The sequence below is a fragment of the Arthroderma uncinatum genome (genome assembly GCF_011692745.1).
Source record: "Arthroderma uncinatum strain CBS 119779 chromosome Unknown scaffold1, whole genome shotgun sequence".
Classification (NCBI taxonomy): Eukaryota; Fungi; Ascomycota; class Eurotiomycetes; order Onygenales; family Arthrodermataceae; genus Arthroderma; species Arthroderma uncinatum.
In genome coordinates this window covers 3,079,072-3,094,417 of record NW_022983863.1, presented here as the reverse complement: position 1 = coordinate 3,094,417, position 15,346 = coordinate 3,079,072, and the positions used below count along the sequence as shown (strand labels likewise).

Here is a 15,346-nt window from a genome sequence, read left to right as displayed (position 1 = left end):
GCAGTTAAAGCTGCAGGCAGGTGGCTTAGTGCCGCATGGAAGAGGTGGATAGAGAACAGATCGGCCACAGTTACAAGTGAGCTCATGGAAAATAGCCTCTAGACATGGAGGACAGGGCCCTCGATGGCATAGCTCCGGACACTCATGGGTGCCACATTTCAAGAGCCTCCCACACACCCGTGTGCAGATATGCTCTGCTTCGATTTCGGTTTCGTCGGCCTGTCTGACGTTCATTGACTTGAGTTTCTTCTTCGTCGCGAGCCGATCTATGGCCTTGCGTTCCCCAGAGCAGCATCGTTCACCACAGGCGTGCCTACCACAATTCAACGCGGCTTTGCACACGCGCATACATGTAGGCTGCTCAGGCTTCCCCTGATGACAGAGCGTTTTCGAGGAACTCCGCCCACACAGGCATGAGATATCCGTCCTGAGGAAACACGGCGGACAGGGCCCCGTGTGGCATGGCGTTGGACAGGTATGGCCACAGTTTAGGAGCTTGTCACAGGTCTCCTTGCAGTTGGGGACCGGATCAGTGCAAGCCTTCCGTGGCTCAATGTCCATGTTGGCAAGTTTTGTCTTCCCACAGGGACAGTGGGAAATCACATCGGGGGAGGAGGGACAGTGAGCAGGTTGTATTTCTTGTGGATGGCAGAGTTTGTCACACTGGTGGATTCCACAGTCATATAGTCTGCCGCAGGTATAGGGACAAGTGAAAGAACCGAGCCAGGATTCTTTCAGATTCCGACTTTCTCTCTCTTCCTCCTTGACACTGCACATTATTTCCTTGGAGACTTTGCCGCAGTAGCACCTTGAAGGGACCAATTCTTCACACTCCCCACAGAGACCATCATGACATGCACGTTGGCAGGTATGTTGCAGACAAGGAAGAGGCTCTTCACAAGTTTCCCTGCAGCTCCAGCCAGACACGTAGTCAGTGTCTACACATTTCTTTTGGATCTCATGTCTTCCGCAAAAGCAGCTCTGAACTGGGCCCATGGTCTGACATGGTGGACATGGACCAGCATGACAGACGGAATCGCAAGGGTGAGGACACCCTTTTCGAGACCGAGAGCACGACTGGCCACACGAATGTGGAGGCAGGCCAGGGAGAGATCGAATCTCTATCTCCTTCTCACACCAACAGCTATACACTGATGGAAGCGTGTCTTGTGGTAGATTGCAGCCAGGACACCTCCACTGGCGAGCAGGCGGGAGTTCAGAATCATCCTGCTGCTCCTGATCCCTTGGTCTGGTGAGTACGGATCCCTCACTCGTCGACCATTTCTTTATACAATGGAAATGAAACACGCTCCAGCACTGTCGACATGACCAGACCTTGGATCTGGAACCCAACTCAGACGTGCAGATTGGACACTCGTATAGTCCGTTCGAGATATCCTCGTGAATCCGGGTAGTGATGTTATCTGCTGTCGATTTCGTGAGGCACTTGGTGGGTTTATGCTGCTGTCGTCGTGGGGTCTGTCTTGATGCGGGCGTGGAAGACGGAGGAGGCGCTGGATGTGGCTGTCCAGGGACAAACACCGATGCATCGGGTCGTAACGAGGAAGAATCAGCTTCACTATTGTGAGTCTGGCCCTGGGAGGTGCTGGTGCTGGTGGTGCTGCCGCGGTGTGAGGAGCGTGAGGATGCGGGATCGTTGGGTCTGGTCAACCTGCCACGAAACGTCCTTGCAGTCACTACTTCTGGCCGGCCAGGATGAGTGCCTCTTCCTCTGCCCCGTCCTCTCCTCCCACTTTGTCCTGTCTGTTGTTGCGGTTGCGGTTGTTCTTGTGGTTGTTGCTGTTGCTGCTGTTGCTGTTGCTGCTGGCGTGGGCCACTTTCATTTACAGCGTGCGAATCACCTCTTCCTCGCCCACGACGGTGTGATCCTCTGCCTCTTCCTCTGTGACCTCCATGCGGCCGTGAAGGCCCATTTGCTATCGAAGACGAAGCTGTCGTAGGCGCGGGAACCTCTACGGACGACGTCATGCTCTGCTGTATAGCACCGGCGCCAGAAGACAGAGTGCGAGCCGTATCCAGCGTGAGAGACGTTTCCGGGAGTATTGAAATGCTGGAGAGCGGTGTTTCCGGCGTTCTTGTACAAATGAGATTCGTGATGCGGGATGCGCTGCTAACTCCGGCTGATGCGCAAAACTTTTCAAGTACGATGCGGAGAAGAAAGAGAAAATGGAAGAAAGAGAAGTACAAAGTGAGCACAAAGAAGGAGAATAAATATTAAAGACAAGAAAGAGGAAGAGACTGGGGTGGAAGATTTCACAATTTACTGTGTTCTAAATGTTTGAACTTTTTGCCTTCGATGACTCGTTGGTGGAGCCGAGGCGCATCTTGAGTCACTATTACATGTTTATACGAGAAGAGAGAAGAAGAAGACGAGAGAGAGAAAAGAGAGAGAAAAGAGAGAGAAAAGAGAGAGAAGAGAGAGAAGAATATTAATTATAGACGACATTAACATGGCTAGGCAACGCTCATGCTGGGCTGAACGGCAAAATGATACAATAACACATTAAGACATAACATATCAAGGCAAGAAAAGAACCATCTCCCCATTATCATTCCTCTTGACTCTCAGTGTCCGCCAAAGCCGCTGCTCTTCTTCGTCCTTTCTCTCCTTTTCGCCAGCCCGATTCCGTCCTCGGCCTCGTCCTCGAGTCTTGGACACCTCCTTCCCGTCCCTGGTATTGGATACCTCCTTGTCCTTGGACTCTGGTGAGCCAGACCGAGACGGCGACTCGAGACGGTGATATCGTTTCAAGATCTTATGCACCGAACATCCGCGCTCGCTGTCAGGCCCCTTGTTGACCAGCGACAAGAAGGTGGCGGCCTTTTCGATGCGAAGACTTTCCTCGAAATCGCTATCGTCAGCCCCCTGCCCGTTTTTATAAAGGACCATCTGGCTGTCATCTGTTTTGCTGCGTTTGGCTACCCCCTCATCCGAGTCGTTGAGGCGTTTATACTCGATCGCTTTCATCTTGCGTGGCTCCTTGCTGCCTCGCTCGGAATCGGTGTCGTCTGCTCCGTTGCCGCTCATTCTGCGCCGAGTTTTACTAGAGCTCATCACCTCGGATAGCTGGCGTGTCTTTGGCCGTTTTGTCTTCTTCACCTGCACCATTTCCCGCGAAGTGGAGGTCGCGGGGGCCGCGGCACTCGATCCCTCTGAAGTGCGCCTCTTCGTCCGTACGAGGGCCTTGGTGGTCGGGTCGATTGTGGCGCCGGCACCGAGAAGTGAGATGAGTTTCCCTGCCGTGCGACTCTGGCCCTTCATCGATATTCCCAGACCATTTTCTCCAGCTCCAACAGGTTCCTTGTTGCGTTTGCTGCGCTTGATGGGCGAGACGGGCTCGTTGCCGTGTCCGCGAGCGTATCCGTACTCGTCGTTAGAGTGGTCGCTACGGTATTCGTCGGAGTATTCTGGAGAGACCGAGTAGCGCATCATCCGGCTAAGGTTACCAGTCAACCCTGAGTGCAGGATCGGTGGAGCACGGTCATGGTAATGCGCGTGGCCAGTTATCGCAGCGTCCATCATTGGCGTGTCAACTTCGTAGTCGTAGCGTGAATGCTCTGGAGCCATGTTTGCGTTGGAAGGATCGGGCTGTCCACGCTTTCGCTTCTTATCGCTGGTAGTAAGACTGCTGTCCGTCCTGCTGGCTTCGAGTGACGGAGGAGGACGATCTCGCCGTGCACGTCGGTCGTGAAGCCACTGCTGCCGTTCCCGCTCCCAGTTCTGCGCAGGCGTCCTGAACTCGTTAGATCCGGCGGAGGTAGACATATTGGAGTCGTGTCTATATGGCGGCGCAGGCGGTATCGGTCCGGCTCCGTAGGAGAACCCATTTTCTTCGTACGCAACGTCGTAGCCTGTATCCTCCTCGTCGTCGTCTCGCCCATTGTCTATACGAGCAAGCTGTTTGGGCGCATCAAATATGGGTGGCGCATGCTCGACCATTGTCATCGACTCGCTAAGGTCGGCCTTGGAGGCATTGGGGGTGGTTGATGAGTCGAGGAAATCGAACACATCGATCTTTTCGGACCTTGGTTTAGCCACGGTTGTGTTTGTGTTTTTGAACGGAGGTGGACTCGGTGCTGGCGGCGGTGCGCCACTGTACTCGTCGTCTGCATCTGGGACGTCCTCGACGTATGGGTTGAGAGGTTTTACAACGGCGGTCTCGGCGATGGTGACAGCCTTCTTCTTATTGTTTTTTGCCGGCTTCTCTTTATACAATGCGCCCTGGTACTTTTGCGCCTCGGTCACGCAAGACTGCCCACGTTATTAACTTCAGCAACCAGGGTCGGGTCAAGCTGCTGGGTAGATCAAAACATAAAGCCCGATATAGGGCGGCCAATAGGCGGATGGCAGGACAAGATGTAACTGCACCACGACGGGCCCGCCCAACGGCGTGAAGGAGAGAGAAAAAAAAAAAAGAGAGAGAAGCCAGGAGAACGGACGTACGGTGTGGGATCTATACTCCGTGCCTTGGAAATGCACCATGCAGTCGAGACACGAGAACGAGGCGCCGTGACACTGGCCACGATGGGGATCGAGTTTCTTCTTGGTGAGGACATCTCCGCAGCCCTGGAAAGCCGGTTATTAGCTCAGGCAGGAAAAGTATGTAGCCAGGACAACTCACCTCGCATTGGAACGAGACCATAGCTGCGTCCTGTAGGCCAGTAAAGACGTGGCAAGAGGGGTCTGATACGGGGCGTTGGCGATGCGATGCGCTGTGCAGAGAAACAACAATTAAACGACAACCGGCGGTGAGTTGGGCAGGATCAGGGCGAGATAAGGCTGATAAGGGCCTTATAAGAGAGCGATAACCCCCAAGCCCCTTTCCTGGCGCTTCGTGGGCTGTGTTTCGTCGTCTTTCGTTGCTTTTTCTGCTCGGCCTGAAAGTTCTGCTCGCTTGGAAAATATCGATGGCTGCTAGCTAAGTCTGGCTAGTCCTATATTTAGACGTGAAGATAAGATGAAGAGACGATAAGAACGCGATGATGAAGATAAGATGGTGAAGATGAAGATAAATGGTGATAGATGAGAGATGGTGAAGATGAAGATGAGATGGAGGATGAGCGCAGCGCATGACCTGAAACGGCAGTGTTGATGTTTGGCGCCCGTCGTGCATAGAGCTACACACCACCATACCTCTGATATAGATACAGGATGAAGCTCACCGCATGCTGAGAAGATACTCGAGATGATACCTGAGATGATACTACTGAGATCCTGCCTATAGCACAATTTCAAGCTCCGTATACGATTATTCCTCCTCCTGACCCCCATCCCATGATCATCAAAGTCTAATCCGCGACAGCAGACACCCTTTTCGCCCTCTTCTGCGGTATGCTGCTGACTACGGACATGCATCTGTTACAGGATAGAGGCCGTGGATAGGTGGAGGAGGGAAAACGCTGCTCATGGCGGTGGCTGTAGTTGGTGACGTTGGATGTTGGTATATTGATAATCCATGGATACTTCGTCTATTCCTAATATACAATAACGCCGGCTGAGATCATGGTCACTTGTCGCTTGTCCACGGTGGATGCTGGTATGAGGACACAGTCGTAGAGGAAAGAAACGAGAAACGGGAAAAAGTAAGGGTATGGTACATATCACGGCGCTTAGATCAACCATTCGTGCGTCTGCCGTAATACTTGTCAGATACCTTCAACAAAGAAGATGTGCAGAGTACCTACGGCTCATCCGTTATTTCCACCGGCCCGCCAGGGAACGGCCCGTTGGCATCTCCCCAGAGCATCTTCTTCGGCCTCCTTGCCGTCCCTTCCTTTGGCTTGTCATCTGCCTTTCCCCCGTCTTTGCCGGCGTCCTTTGCAGCCTCCTTGCCCTTGCCGCCCTTCTTCTCGTCCTTGCCCTTGCTGTCTTTCCCACTGTCCTTGTCACCGCATCCGCAGTCGTAGAAATCTCCAATCTTCGTGCAGTCGAACAGATCCTTCTTCAACCGTCTATTCACCTCGTTGTGCACCAGGCAAGCCCAGCCTGCTGCTGCGTTTCGTGACGATGTCTGTGGGGGGTACGTCTTCAAAAGCTTGATGAAGTGTGATGCGCAGTCGCCGCTATGCCAGATGTTAGTTTTATCTTCCTAGCCATGTGCCCTTGCTCATGAATTCGCACGCGACGTACCATGGGTATAGTCTCGCAAATAGATAGACGTATGCACTCAGCGCTCGCTGGTCATCGCCCGTCGGCTTCTCAGGGTATCGTGACATGACCGTATGGAAAAGATGCCATGACGATCGTCCTAGCTCGGCCCTATATCCGTCCATATCAGTATCACCGTCCAACAGCTCGGAAGGAGGATAGTCTAATCGTACTTGGCCGTCTTGTTCTCCAGCGTCGGCATGATCGAATTCCCCAGCAACATCGACTTTGTGACATCGACATCGTTCGGTATCTGCTTCGGCTGCGTGAGGTGCCCCGGTGCCCGCGACTCGGGGCTCATTGGCGATACACGGAAGAAGGAGATGGTGAGGATGAAGAACACGGCCAGGCCGGTCAGGATGAAGAACCGCGACGCTGGTCGGTGAGACAACATCGTGGTCGTACTTTGCCGTCCTCTTTTAAGTATATATTCGTTGGAGAGCGTTGATCTGATATATAACGGTTAAACGGTAATGGCACCGGGCCCGGTTGCTCAAGGTCGCAACAGCTACATAAACGAACGACAAAGGACACGGCTGCCACGACGTCTCCTCTGTTCTCGGCGCCCGATATATATGTAGGCGAGTACGAGGCCAGAAGTCTGCTCCCTTTTCCTTTTCTCTCTTCAGCCCGATCGTTGGCTTGTGGCCACATCTGGGGTGAAGAGCTTAGTCATCCGGGATCTCGTGTTTGCCCCTTTTGCGGCTTGCCGAGTGAAACGGACATCAAACACTCGACAGCAGTTTGATACCCGTAGAAGTACGGAGTGACTGCAGAGTATAGACACGATGATGACGCAGAAGACATTAAGCTATCCTACATGGCGATGTTACCACTTCCAGGCAGGCTGCAGAGTTTATAGCTCGCGTGCCATGGTAGCTATCTCCTTGACCAGGAAACTGTTCAGCAGCTCCGAAGATACTACTACGTTTCTTCTCCAAACATCTTGATGCAGGATATTCTTGCACCATGCATTACCTACGTTGAATGCTGATAAAAATGATACCCATATTCTTTATTCAAAGGAGAGGAATATAAGTACTCTCGGCTTGAAAAAGCCCGTCTTTATCCATTTCCGGCTCATCCGGAGTTACGCCTGGTTATGGCCATGAAGGCTCTGGATCAGATAAACCAGAATCTGATAAGCAAACCACATAAACGGTTCACCTTTGAAACCACGGAAGAGCCAGCAGAATGACGCAGAGATCCGTCCATGCCGCGGGTGCCAGCTGTTATCTGATCCCATCCCCAATTCACGCCCCTGGAAAAGTGGCCATATACATAACTTGCAAAGATTTCACCCGCCTTCTTCACGCCTATTTCCTTTTTATGAAGAAGATCTCTCATTGTCATTTCCTCCCAAACGAAAGCACCATTCGAGCCTTCTCAAAACTGCTGCAAGGTTCCTGGTTTTATATTGGTTGTAGTTTCCCCTACAATCCGTTCTTACCCCATATCATTTGTTTTGATACTTAACCTGGGAGTCGGTCTATGCCATGTCGGACGATGACGAGAAGCCCAATCTCGACCGTCGTCCACATACACCGCGCTGGCACTACCATTATCCTCAAAGGCCTGTACTCGAAACCTCCCAAGACGAGATAATCCAAGAATGGCTTACAACGCAGGAAGAAACGGGTTGTCCAATGGATGGACCAACGGCAATGGATGGACCAACGGAGACCACAAGGAGGAACACACCAATGGGACAAACGGACATGGTGGCAGAGAACTCGATGCAGTACCCAACGAACAGCCCGCCGAGCAATCCGACGACGACTCCGACGACCAATCCGGCATGCGAATCAACGAAGATCGAAACTTCGTCCTCTACGCTCGGGAGGGATCTGACTGGGCTGCGACCAAGTATGTCACTATCAAGGCTCACACGATACTTACCGATGACACAAGTACTACCACAACCGTCACAACAATTGCCGGCGGAGGTGACCTCCAGACAATCACCACCACCACCGTTTTCGCCCTATTCAGTTTCAGAGCCACTACAATTAGCACCTCAGTTATATCCAGGCGGATCTAGGCGTGGCGCTTCTGATGGAAACTACCAAGCTCCAGTTGACGATAACATAACCGTCTCAAAGGGGGTTATCGATGACTCTAGCTCTGATAGCATTCAGTTTGGGGTCAAACAGGCCAAGGCCGTCGCTATTGCTTGGTCTCGAAAGTCACTCATTATAGCTTATGTCGGGTACGTCTAGCAGCCGCCCCCCTTTTTTTTTCCCTCGAAAGGACATAGACTAAAATTATAGCAGGGCGTATTTGGTCTTTTTCGTTAATTCTCTGCTGCAGCAGATGGCTAGCAGTCTTAATCCTTATGTTACCAGTGCTTTTTCCAAACATTCTCTCCTATCTTCTATTTCAGTCGTGTCAAGTATTGTTGGTGCTGTTATGAAGCTTCCTGTTTCTAAGATTATTGATATCTGGGGTCGTACGGAAGGGTATCTTTTGATGGTCGGCTGCTGCATTTTGGGTAAGTAGCTTTCTTAGCTGTCTTTTGAAGAAGAATGATATTAACCGGCGTTGAATAGGCATGATTATGATGGCTACCTGCAATAGTATCGAAGCATATGCTGCTGCACAGGTTAATAGTACACAATATTTACATCAACACATAGATGTAAGCTAACTGTTTGATAGGTCTTCTACTGGGTCGGCAACAATGGAATCGCGTATGTCCTCGACGTCTTCCTTGCAGATACATCTAGTCTCAAAAATCGGGGTTGGCTCCTGGCGTTCTCCACAAGCCCGTTTATTGCAACTACATTCGCTGGCCCTGCATTAGCACAGGCGTTTTACAAGTCCGTCGGCTGGAGGTGGGCATTCGGCGCATTTGCAATTATCATTCCAGTTGCTTCGCTTCCAATGGTGATTATCTTCCTTCAGAGTAGCAACAAAGCGATCAAGATGGGCTACTTGAAGCACCGGGGGTCTGGTCGGACCCTATGGCAGTCTTTCGTTCACTATGCAATTGAATTTGATGGTTTGTCACATTTTACACGAGGACTCAATTAACAGGGAGTCGCGGGGCTAACACAGTATTAAATAGTTATCGGTATGATTCTTATCGTTGCTGGATTCACGCTTTTACTTCTCCCGATGAACCTGGCCACATACCAGGCTAGTAAATGGAAGTCCCCTGCTATGATATCCATGGCTGCCATTGGTAGTTTTTTCTTGCCTGCATTTGTTATATGGGAATATTGTTTTGCCAAGGTCCATTTTGCACCATTCTATTTGTTAACCGATAGAACGGTACTTGGTGGCTGTCTCTTGAGTGCAACCCTGTTCCTTAGTTTCTAGTAAATCCACCCTGATATCCTTCTGTCTTTCTATACCATTACTAATAGTAATTACCAGTTGCTGGGACCTGTACTTCCTGTCTTACCTGCAAGTAGTCCACAACCAAAGCATCCGGGATGCCGGCTACATTGCCAACATATTCAACATTGGAGGATGCATCTGGGCCATCGTAATCGGAGCGTGAGTCCCTCCCCTTTCCCCTCCCTTTCCTACCTACCACACAGACTAAGAAGGCTTGCTAGTGTTATCCGCGTAACGGGTCGGTTTAAACTATTCGCGCTCTGCGCTGTCCCGCTCCAGGCGGTGGGGATAGGTCTGATGATCCAATACCGCCAACCAGGCTCTCATATCGGATTGGTGATCATGTGTCAGGTCCTTATTGCCATCTCAGCTGGCACACTGCAAATATGCGAACAAATAGCCGTCATGGCAGCAGCAAGTCACAGCGAAGTGGCCATTGTCATCGCCTTGCTAGGCTTGTTCAGTAACATTGGGGGTGCCATTGGCCAGACTATCGCCGGGGCCATCTGGAGCCACACTATCCCTGGGCAACTTGCTATCTTGCTTCCCGACGATGCTAAGGATCAAGCTGCAGCCATATATGCATCATTGACCACCCAGCTCAGTCACCCCATGGGATCCCCTATCCGCAACGCCATCATTGCTGCATACGGTGAAGGGCAGCGCTGGATGCTGGCCACCGGAGTCGGTGTGCTGGCGCTGGCTATGGCGTCGGTCATCATGTGGAGGAATATCCAGCTTAAGGATGTCCACCAAGTCCAGGGAACGATTGTTTAAGTAGTTACGTTGCTCCGTCGTCTGCTCTTCGTTCCATCGTGTATTGTTAGTTCACTCCACACTGGAGTTAGGACGGTGATAAAAGTGTAATCATCCTTATTCGTAACTGTTCAATCCATCTTGTTCATGTTTTAACCCCTATCCCCGACTCAGACTTGCTCGATGTATATAAAAAAAAGACCGGGTATTCGGCACGTCCGAAAGAGGCTACTGGATAAACGTTCTTCCGATAAGCCCATACCCGCTTACTCAGCCACCAACCTCCACCGACCAAAACGCCCAAAAGGACCAAAAAGTTGTCGTTTTCAGCCTGAGATCCCTGATATCGACATGGGTTTAGTTCCTGAGAGCCTCGTATCGCCGGCTTGAGAACCACAGCATCCCACCGCTCCGGGCATAAGCAAGTATACGGTGTTGGAAAGCCTTGCATAACCACGTTGTGACCGCCAAACTGACAACCACGCGCAGGGACCGTCACGATAGCAACAAGCATCATGGAGCCAAAGGGGAAGCTCGTCCGCGTCACGACCGCCACCAGCGCCCTCGACACGATCCGTGACCTCAGGCTGCATCCGCTGTCGGGTTCTATGGCGCCCCAAAGCTTGTGCAGTGCTTACTTGTGTGCATAAAGCTGCTTGTGCACTGCATTTTGAGTGTATCTTCCGGCGTGTGGATGCCGGGCCAAACCTTACAATCTCCATGTTCTCCGGCAAAAGGGAAAAAAAGGGGGGGGAGGACAGACAAGACGGTTCTATGAATAGCACTCGCTCGCCGATCTCCACACACGATAAATGAAAACACGGAGCTCATTTGAATCGTGGCCCATCACGAGACGGAGGAAATACCTGGTTAAAATGCTTTTTTGCCATGTAGCATTCTGCATATACCCCGTACATACGGAATAGTGATGCATTATTATATTCCCCGTACATAAATTATGTACTCGAATGACATGTGGAGCAAGCCCCCCGCCGGGTTTCATGACTCCAGCTTCAATTCCGACCTTCTTTTTATTTTATAAAGTTCTGCGCTAATACGATGCATCGGCAAGTTTCTTGCCCGATATTTCGAACGCAGTTTCATCCGTTTCCTCCAGGGATTGGCCATGAGGGCTGGATAACGGCCCGCAGAGCACAATGATGTTGGTTTGAGCTTACAGCGGACGCATAACTCTCGCACAATTCAAAGCTAACATGGCTAGCCCCTGTCAGGATAGATCTCAGAATGGAGATGGAGAACACTCCTGCCTTCCGTTGGTGAGACCGGGATGTATATATATCTGCTTACTTTTTCCTCCTTGGTGATGTCGGCGGGTTTTTACCATTCTCATCTCATCTCATATACATACGTGCCGGCTCGCCTTGTGCTTCAACACTCTTCATCGTGGCCTATCTTTTCTTCAAGAAAGTTTCCCTGACCTTTGCCCTCCACTGGTATATCCGTTAAGCCCGATACCTTCTTCTCTTCTCTTCTTATATTAGGCTAGTCCAACCGTTGCTGGCCAACAGGGTGGCATCAGAGCTTTGCCCTTGTGTACTATTTTTCCTCATTGAGTGAGCTTCTACTGGATAGATATACCAAGGGAGAGCTACATACGTGGAGAAGATCGACATGTCTTCATCCCTGCCCCAGATACCAAAAGTGGCGGAGAGCGACAGTATGTAATCCCTATATGTGTACGGGGTAGGCCGAGGCTTTTGATTTCCTAACATTGGTTACGTTGGTGTTTGTTTTAGAGGCCTCGACTATTGTTCCGCCGACTCATGACGATAATGATAATACCCCAGAAAAATCCTCGGTGCCCTGCTCATCATCAGAAGACAACGTCCAGGTCGACGACAAGTCCGATAATACTGAACTAAATGAAACCGTAACTCCAGTTCAAATTGACAATGCAGACATTGAGAAGGGGACTCCCAAAGAAACAACAAAACGAGTTCCGGAGGGTTATAAGGAGTATGACGACCCTAATATAGTTAACTGGGATGGTCCAGACGACCCTGCACATCCACAGAATTGGCCATCAATGAAGAAGGTCGTCATCGTTTGCTCGATTGGCCTCATCACGCTATTGACGTATGCCATAATATCTCTCGGCCTCCTTTTGTGTCCAAAAGTGTTGGCTAATACTGCCTTTATTCTAGCCCTCTTGGATCCTCGATGTTTGCGCCTGGAGTGGGAGAAGTCATGAAGGAGTTCAAGAATGACAGTCCTGAACTTGCGTCGTTTGTTGTATCCGTTTATCTACTGGGCTTCTCTTTTGGGCCATTGATCATTGCTCCGCTCTCTGAGATGTACGGCCGTGTCCCACTATACACCGCCTGCAACATTCTGTTCGTCTTGTTTAACGTTGCTTGCGCCCTTGCCAATTCCCTCGGTGCCCTGATCGTTTTCCGTTTCCTGGCTGGCGCCTCGGGTAGTGCGCCCCTGACAATCGGTGCTGGCACTATCGCCGATATGATTCGACAGGAGAAACGAGGTGGTGCGATTGCAGCGTGGGCTCTTGGTCCACTTCTTGGACCAGTTATTGGACCGGTTGCTGGAGGTTTCTTGACGGAAGCTATGGGATGGCGATGGACCTTCTGGGTTCTGGCTATTGCGGTAAGAATGGCCCTTTCGCTAAAAGTTGGTGGACAGCAGGACTGATCAAGATTTGAAATAGGGCGGTGCAGTTACCCTCAACACATTCTTCTGGTTGAATGAGTCTTATCATCCAACCATCCTAGCCCACAAGACGAAGCGCCTTATCAAGGAAACCGGGAACACGAACCTCAAATCCGCCCTCGACTCTGGACAAAAGCCAAAGGAACTTTTCCTTCTTTCCATTGTGCGCCCAACGAAGATGCTTTTCTTCTCACCCATCGTTTTCCTACTCTCCCTATATGCTGCGGTTGTGTATGGTTATCTTTACCTACTATTCACCACTATCTCTGGCGTCTTCATCGGAAAGTATCACTTTTCTCAGGGTGAGTTTGAAGCCTTATTTCCCGTTCCCCATACCCGCCTGCTTAGAGCATTATATTAACTGTACCCCCTGTCTAGGTACTGTTGGCCTTTCATTTTTAGGCGTGGGAATCGGATGCTTGCTCGGCTTGGCTGCTCTAGGCGGATCATCAGACCGTATCCTCAAATACCTTGCCGCCAGATCTGGCGGTGTTATGAAACCCGAATTTCGCCTTCCTCCACTCATCCCGGGCAGTTTTTTCCTACCGATTGGACTCTTCTGGTATGGCTGGTCTGCTGAGAAAGGAGTTCATTATATCGTTCCTATCATTGGAACGGCATTCGTTGGTATCGGCATGATATTTACCTTTGTAAGCTTTCCTGTTTCTTATAAGGCTCTTTCGTCAATTCTAACGATTATATCTAGATGACTATCTCCACCTACTTAGTCGACGCATATACTCGTCACTCCGCCAGTGCACTAGCTGCTAATACCGTTCTTCGCTCCATCTTTGGTGCTGTGTTACCCCTTTGCGGTGAAAGGATGTACCGCGCTCTCGGTCTAGGATGGGGTAACTCCCTTCTCGCATTTATCGCTCTAGCCCTAGCGCCACTCCCAGTTGTCTTCTACGTATATGGAGAGCGCATACGTACTAGCAAACGATTCGCAGTTATTCTCTAAGTTATGCATTATTTTCCTCGTTCTATCTTAGCATGAGCATGTCCTATGTTGCTATTTATTCCTTTACGGGCTGGCTCTTGATATCCTTAATTTTGAAAAGTCCCATGTTATGGCGTTGTGTATATAGAAGCTCCTTGATCTTTATATTAATTATCTATTAGTGCAAGCTGATTTGCTCCCTACGCGAGCACATTGACTTTATTGGCATTTTTTAGATAAATCGCTACAGCAGTCATTTAACTTGTGAAGGTTGACGGGTGGCACAAGCACGAGCCACAGCCTAAATACGCATATTAGAACTTCATGGGAAACATATTCGCTCAGGCGAAAGGCGAATAAATCAGTATATATCTATTAGTCACAATGCATTACCTCTTTCAAAATTGATGGAGGTTAATATCGGCGCCTCCATGTAGTCGTATTCTTTACCGTTGCTAAAGCCACAACACCAAATGACTCATTTAACTAGCTTTACGGGTATCCAACTCGAACTGTTTCTTTTCACGGTCATCTTCGTTACACATTCCATCTCATATCAACTCACCATGGCCCTCCCACCTGATGCCCTCGAGCTCAAGGGCGGATGTCTCTGCAAAGCCGTTCGTTATATAATCAAAGTGCCTCATGCAGAAAAGCGCGGTGTCGCCAGGGTCATGATGTCCGCAAAGCCTACGGACACGCAAGGGGAAAGTGAAGATAACAACGGGAAGCCAGCGTATGTCAACTTCGATTTCCCCTTGCTCTCTCTCGACCACTGCAGTGATTGCCGCCATGCTGCCGGAACACCAGCACAGGCGTGGATTATCTGCCCCCAAGAATGGATAGAGTGGGATGTGGAGCTACTGTCTCCGTCAAAGGATGGAGTAGAGCGTGTAAAGCAGACAACACTCGAAGCATGCTCGAAGGACGGACGAGGTCTCTACGAGGACAAGTCGAACTCATCCCAGGTATCAACTTACCAGGCGAAATATCCGTCCTCAGAGGACGTGACTCGGACTTTCTGCTCACGATGCGGTACAAACCTGACTTATTTTGCCAAACGACCTGCCTCGGACCCTAATGGTGTGATAGTAGATGTTACGATTGGCAGCATGGACGACGAGAGTAGTGCGATAGCCCCGCCTAACCGACAGGCATGGTGTGATTCTGGAGTCGGATGGTTCAAACAGCTTGTCAGAGAGGGTGGCCCAGAGAGGTTGTGGACTAGGAATGCTAATGAAGGCTAGAGATAATGAGATTGATATTCTACTTCTGATATATTCCCAGACGTCTTATATACATACTTGTACTTGAGTCGATAGTAGGGTCTCGGATATACGTTGGGCCGACCACTGACTAAGCAAACAAAAAAGAAACAGAAAAAAAAGAAGACGTCCCCGCACAGGATCGAACTGTGAACCTCCAGATGACTCAGCAGATTGCTGCTAACAGTC

At 50.4% G+C, this 15,346-nt stretch overlaps 6 protein-coding genes across 6 annotated transcripts; 4 read left to right on the top strand and 2 right to left on the bottom strand.

Annotated features, from left to right (window-relative positions):
* Nucleotides 1-854: 854 nt before the first annotated feature.
* GIQ15_00939 (uncharacterized protein) lies at nt 855-1,256 on the top strand (the record flags this gene model as incomplete). Its single annotated transcript, XM_033548356.1, has 1 exon — nt 855-1,256. One exon carries the CDS (start codon nt 855-857, stop codon nt 1,254-1,256), a length of 402 nt encoding a protein of 133 aa, XP_033409307.1.
* Nucleotides 1,257-2,539: 1,283 nt separating this feature from the next.
* GIQ15_00938 (uncharacterized protein) lies at nt 2,540-4,664 on the bottom strand (the record flags this gene model as incomplete). Its single annotated transcript, XM_033548355.1, has 3 exons — nt 2,540-4,273; nt 4,466-4,588; nt 4,644-4,664. The coding sequence occupies 3 exons, from the start codon at nt 4,662-4,664 to the stop codon at nt 2,540-2,542; spliced, it is 1,878 nt and encodes a 625-aa protein (XP_033409306.1).
* A 1,038-nt stretch (nt 4,665-5,702) lies between these two features.
* Nucleotides 5,703-6,563, bottom strand: GIQ15_00937 (FAD-linked sulfhydryl oxidase ERV2; the record flags this gene model as incomplete). Its single annotated transcript, XM_033548354.1, has 3 exons — nt 5,703-6,084; nt 6,152-6,280; nt 6,343-6,563. The coding sequence occupies 3 exons, from the start codon at nt 6,561-6,563 to the stop codon at nt 5,703-5,705; spliced, it is 732 nt and encodes a 243-aa protein (XP_033409305.1).
* Nucleotides 6,564-7,781: 1,218 nt separating this feature from the next.
* Nucleotides 7,782-10,288, top strand: GIQ15_00936 (siderochrome-iron transporter; the record flags this gene model as incomplete). Its single annotated transcript, XM_033548353.1, has 8 exons — nt 7,782-8,144; nt 8,272-8,378; nt 8,443-8,660; nt 8,719-8,771; nt 8,828-9,170; nt 9,237-9,353; nt 9,538-9,670; nt 9,733-10,288. The coding sequence occupies 8 exons, from the start codon at nt 7,782-7,784 to the stop codon at nt 10,286-10,288; spliced, it is 1,890 nt and encodes a 629-aa protein (XP_033409304.1).
* Nucleotides 10,289-11,899: 1,611 nt separating this feature from the next.
* Nucleotides 11,900-13,913, top strand: GIQ15_00935 (polyamine transporter 1; the record flags this gene model as incomplete). Its single annotated transcript, XM_033548352.1, has 6 exons — nt 11,900-11,945; nt 12,025-12,364; nt 12,433-12,889; nt 12,951-13,254; nt 13,331-13,602; nt 13,659-13,913. 6 exons carry the CDS (start codon nt 11,900-11,902, stop codon nt 13,911-13,913), a joined length of 1,674 nt encoding a protein of 557 aa, XP_033409303.1.
* Nucleotides 13,914-14,365: 452 nt separating this feature from the next.
* Nucleotides 14,366-15,139, top strand: GIQ15_00934 (uncharacterized protein; the record flags this gene model as incomplete). The annotated part of the gene is made up of 1 exon (XM_033548351.1): nt 14,366-15,139. One exon carries the CDS (start codon nt 14,366-14,368, stop codon nt 15,137-15,139), a length of 774 nt encoding a protein of 257 aa, XP_033409302.1.
* Nucleotides 15,140-15,346: the final 207 nt, after the last annotated feature.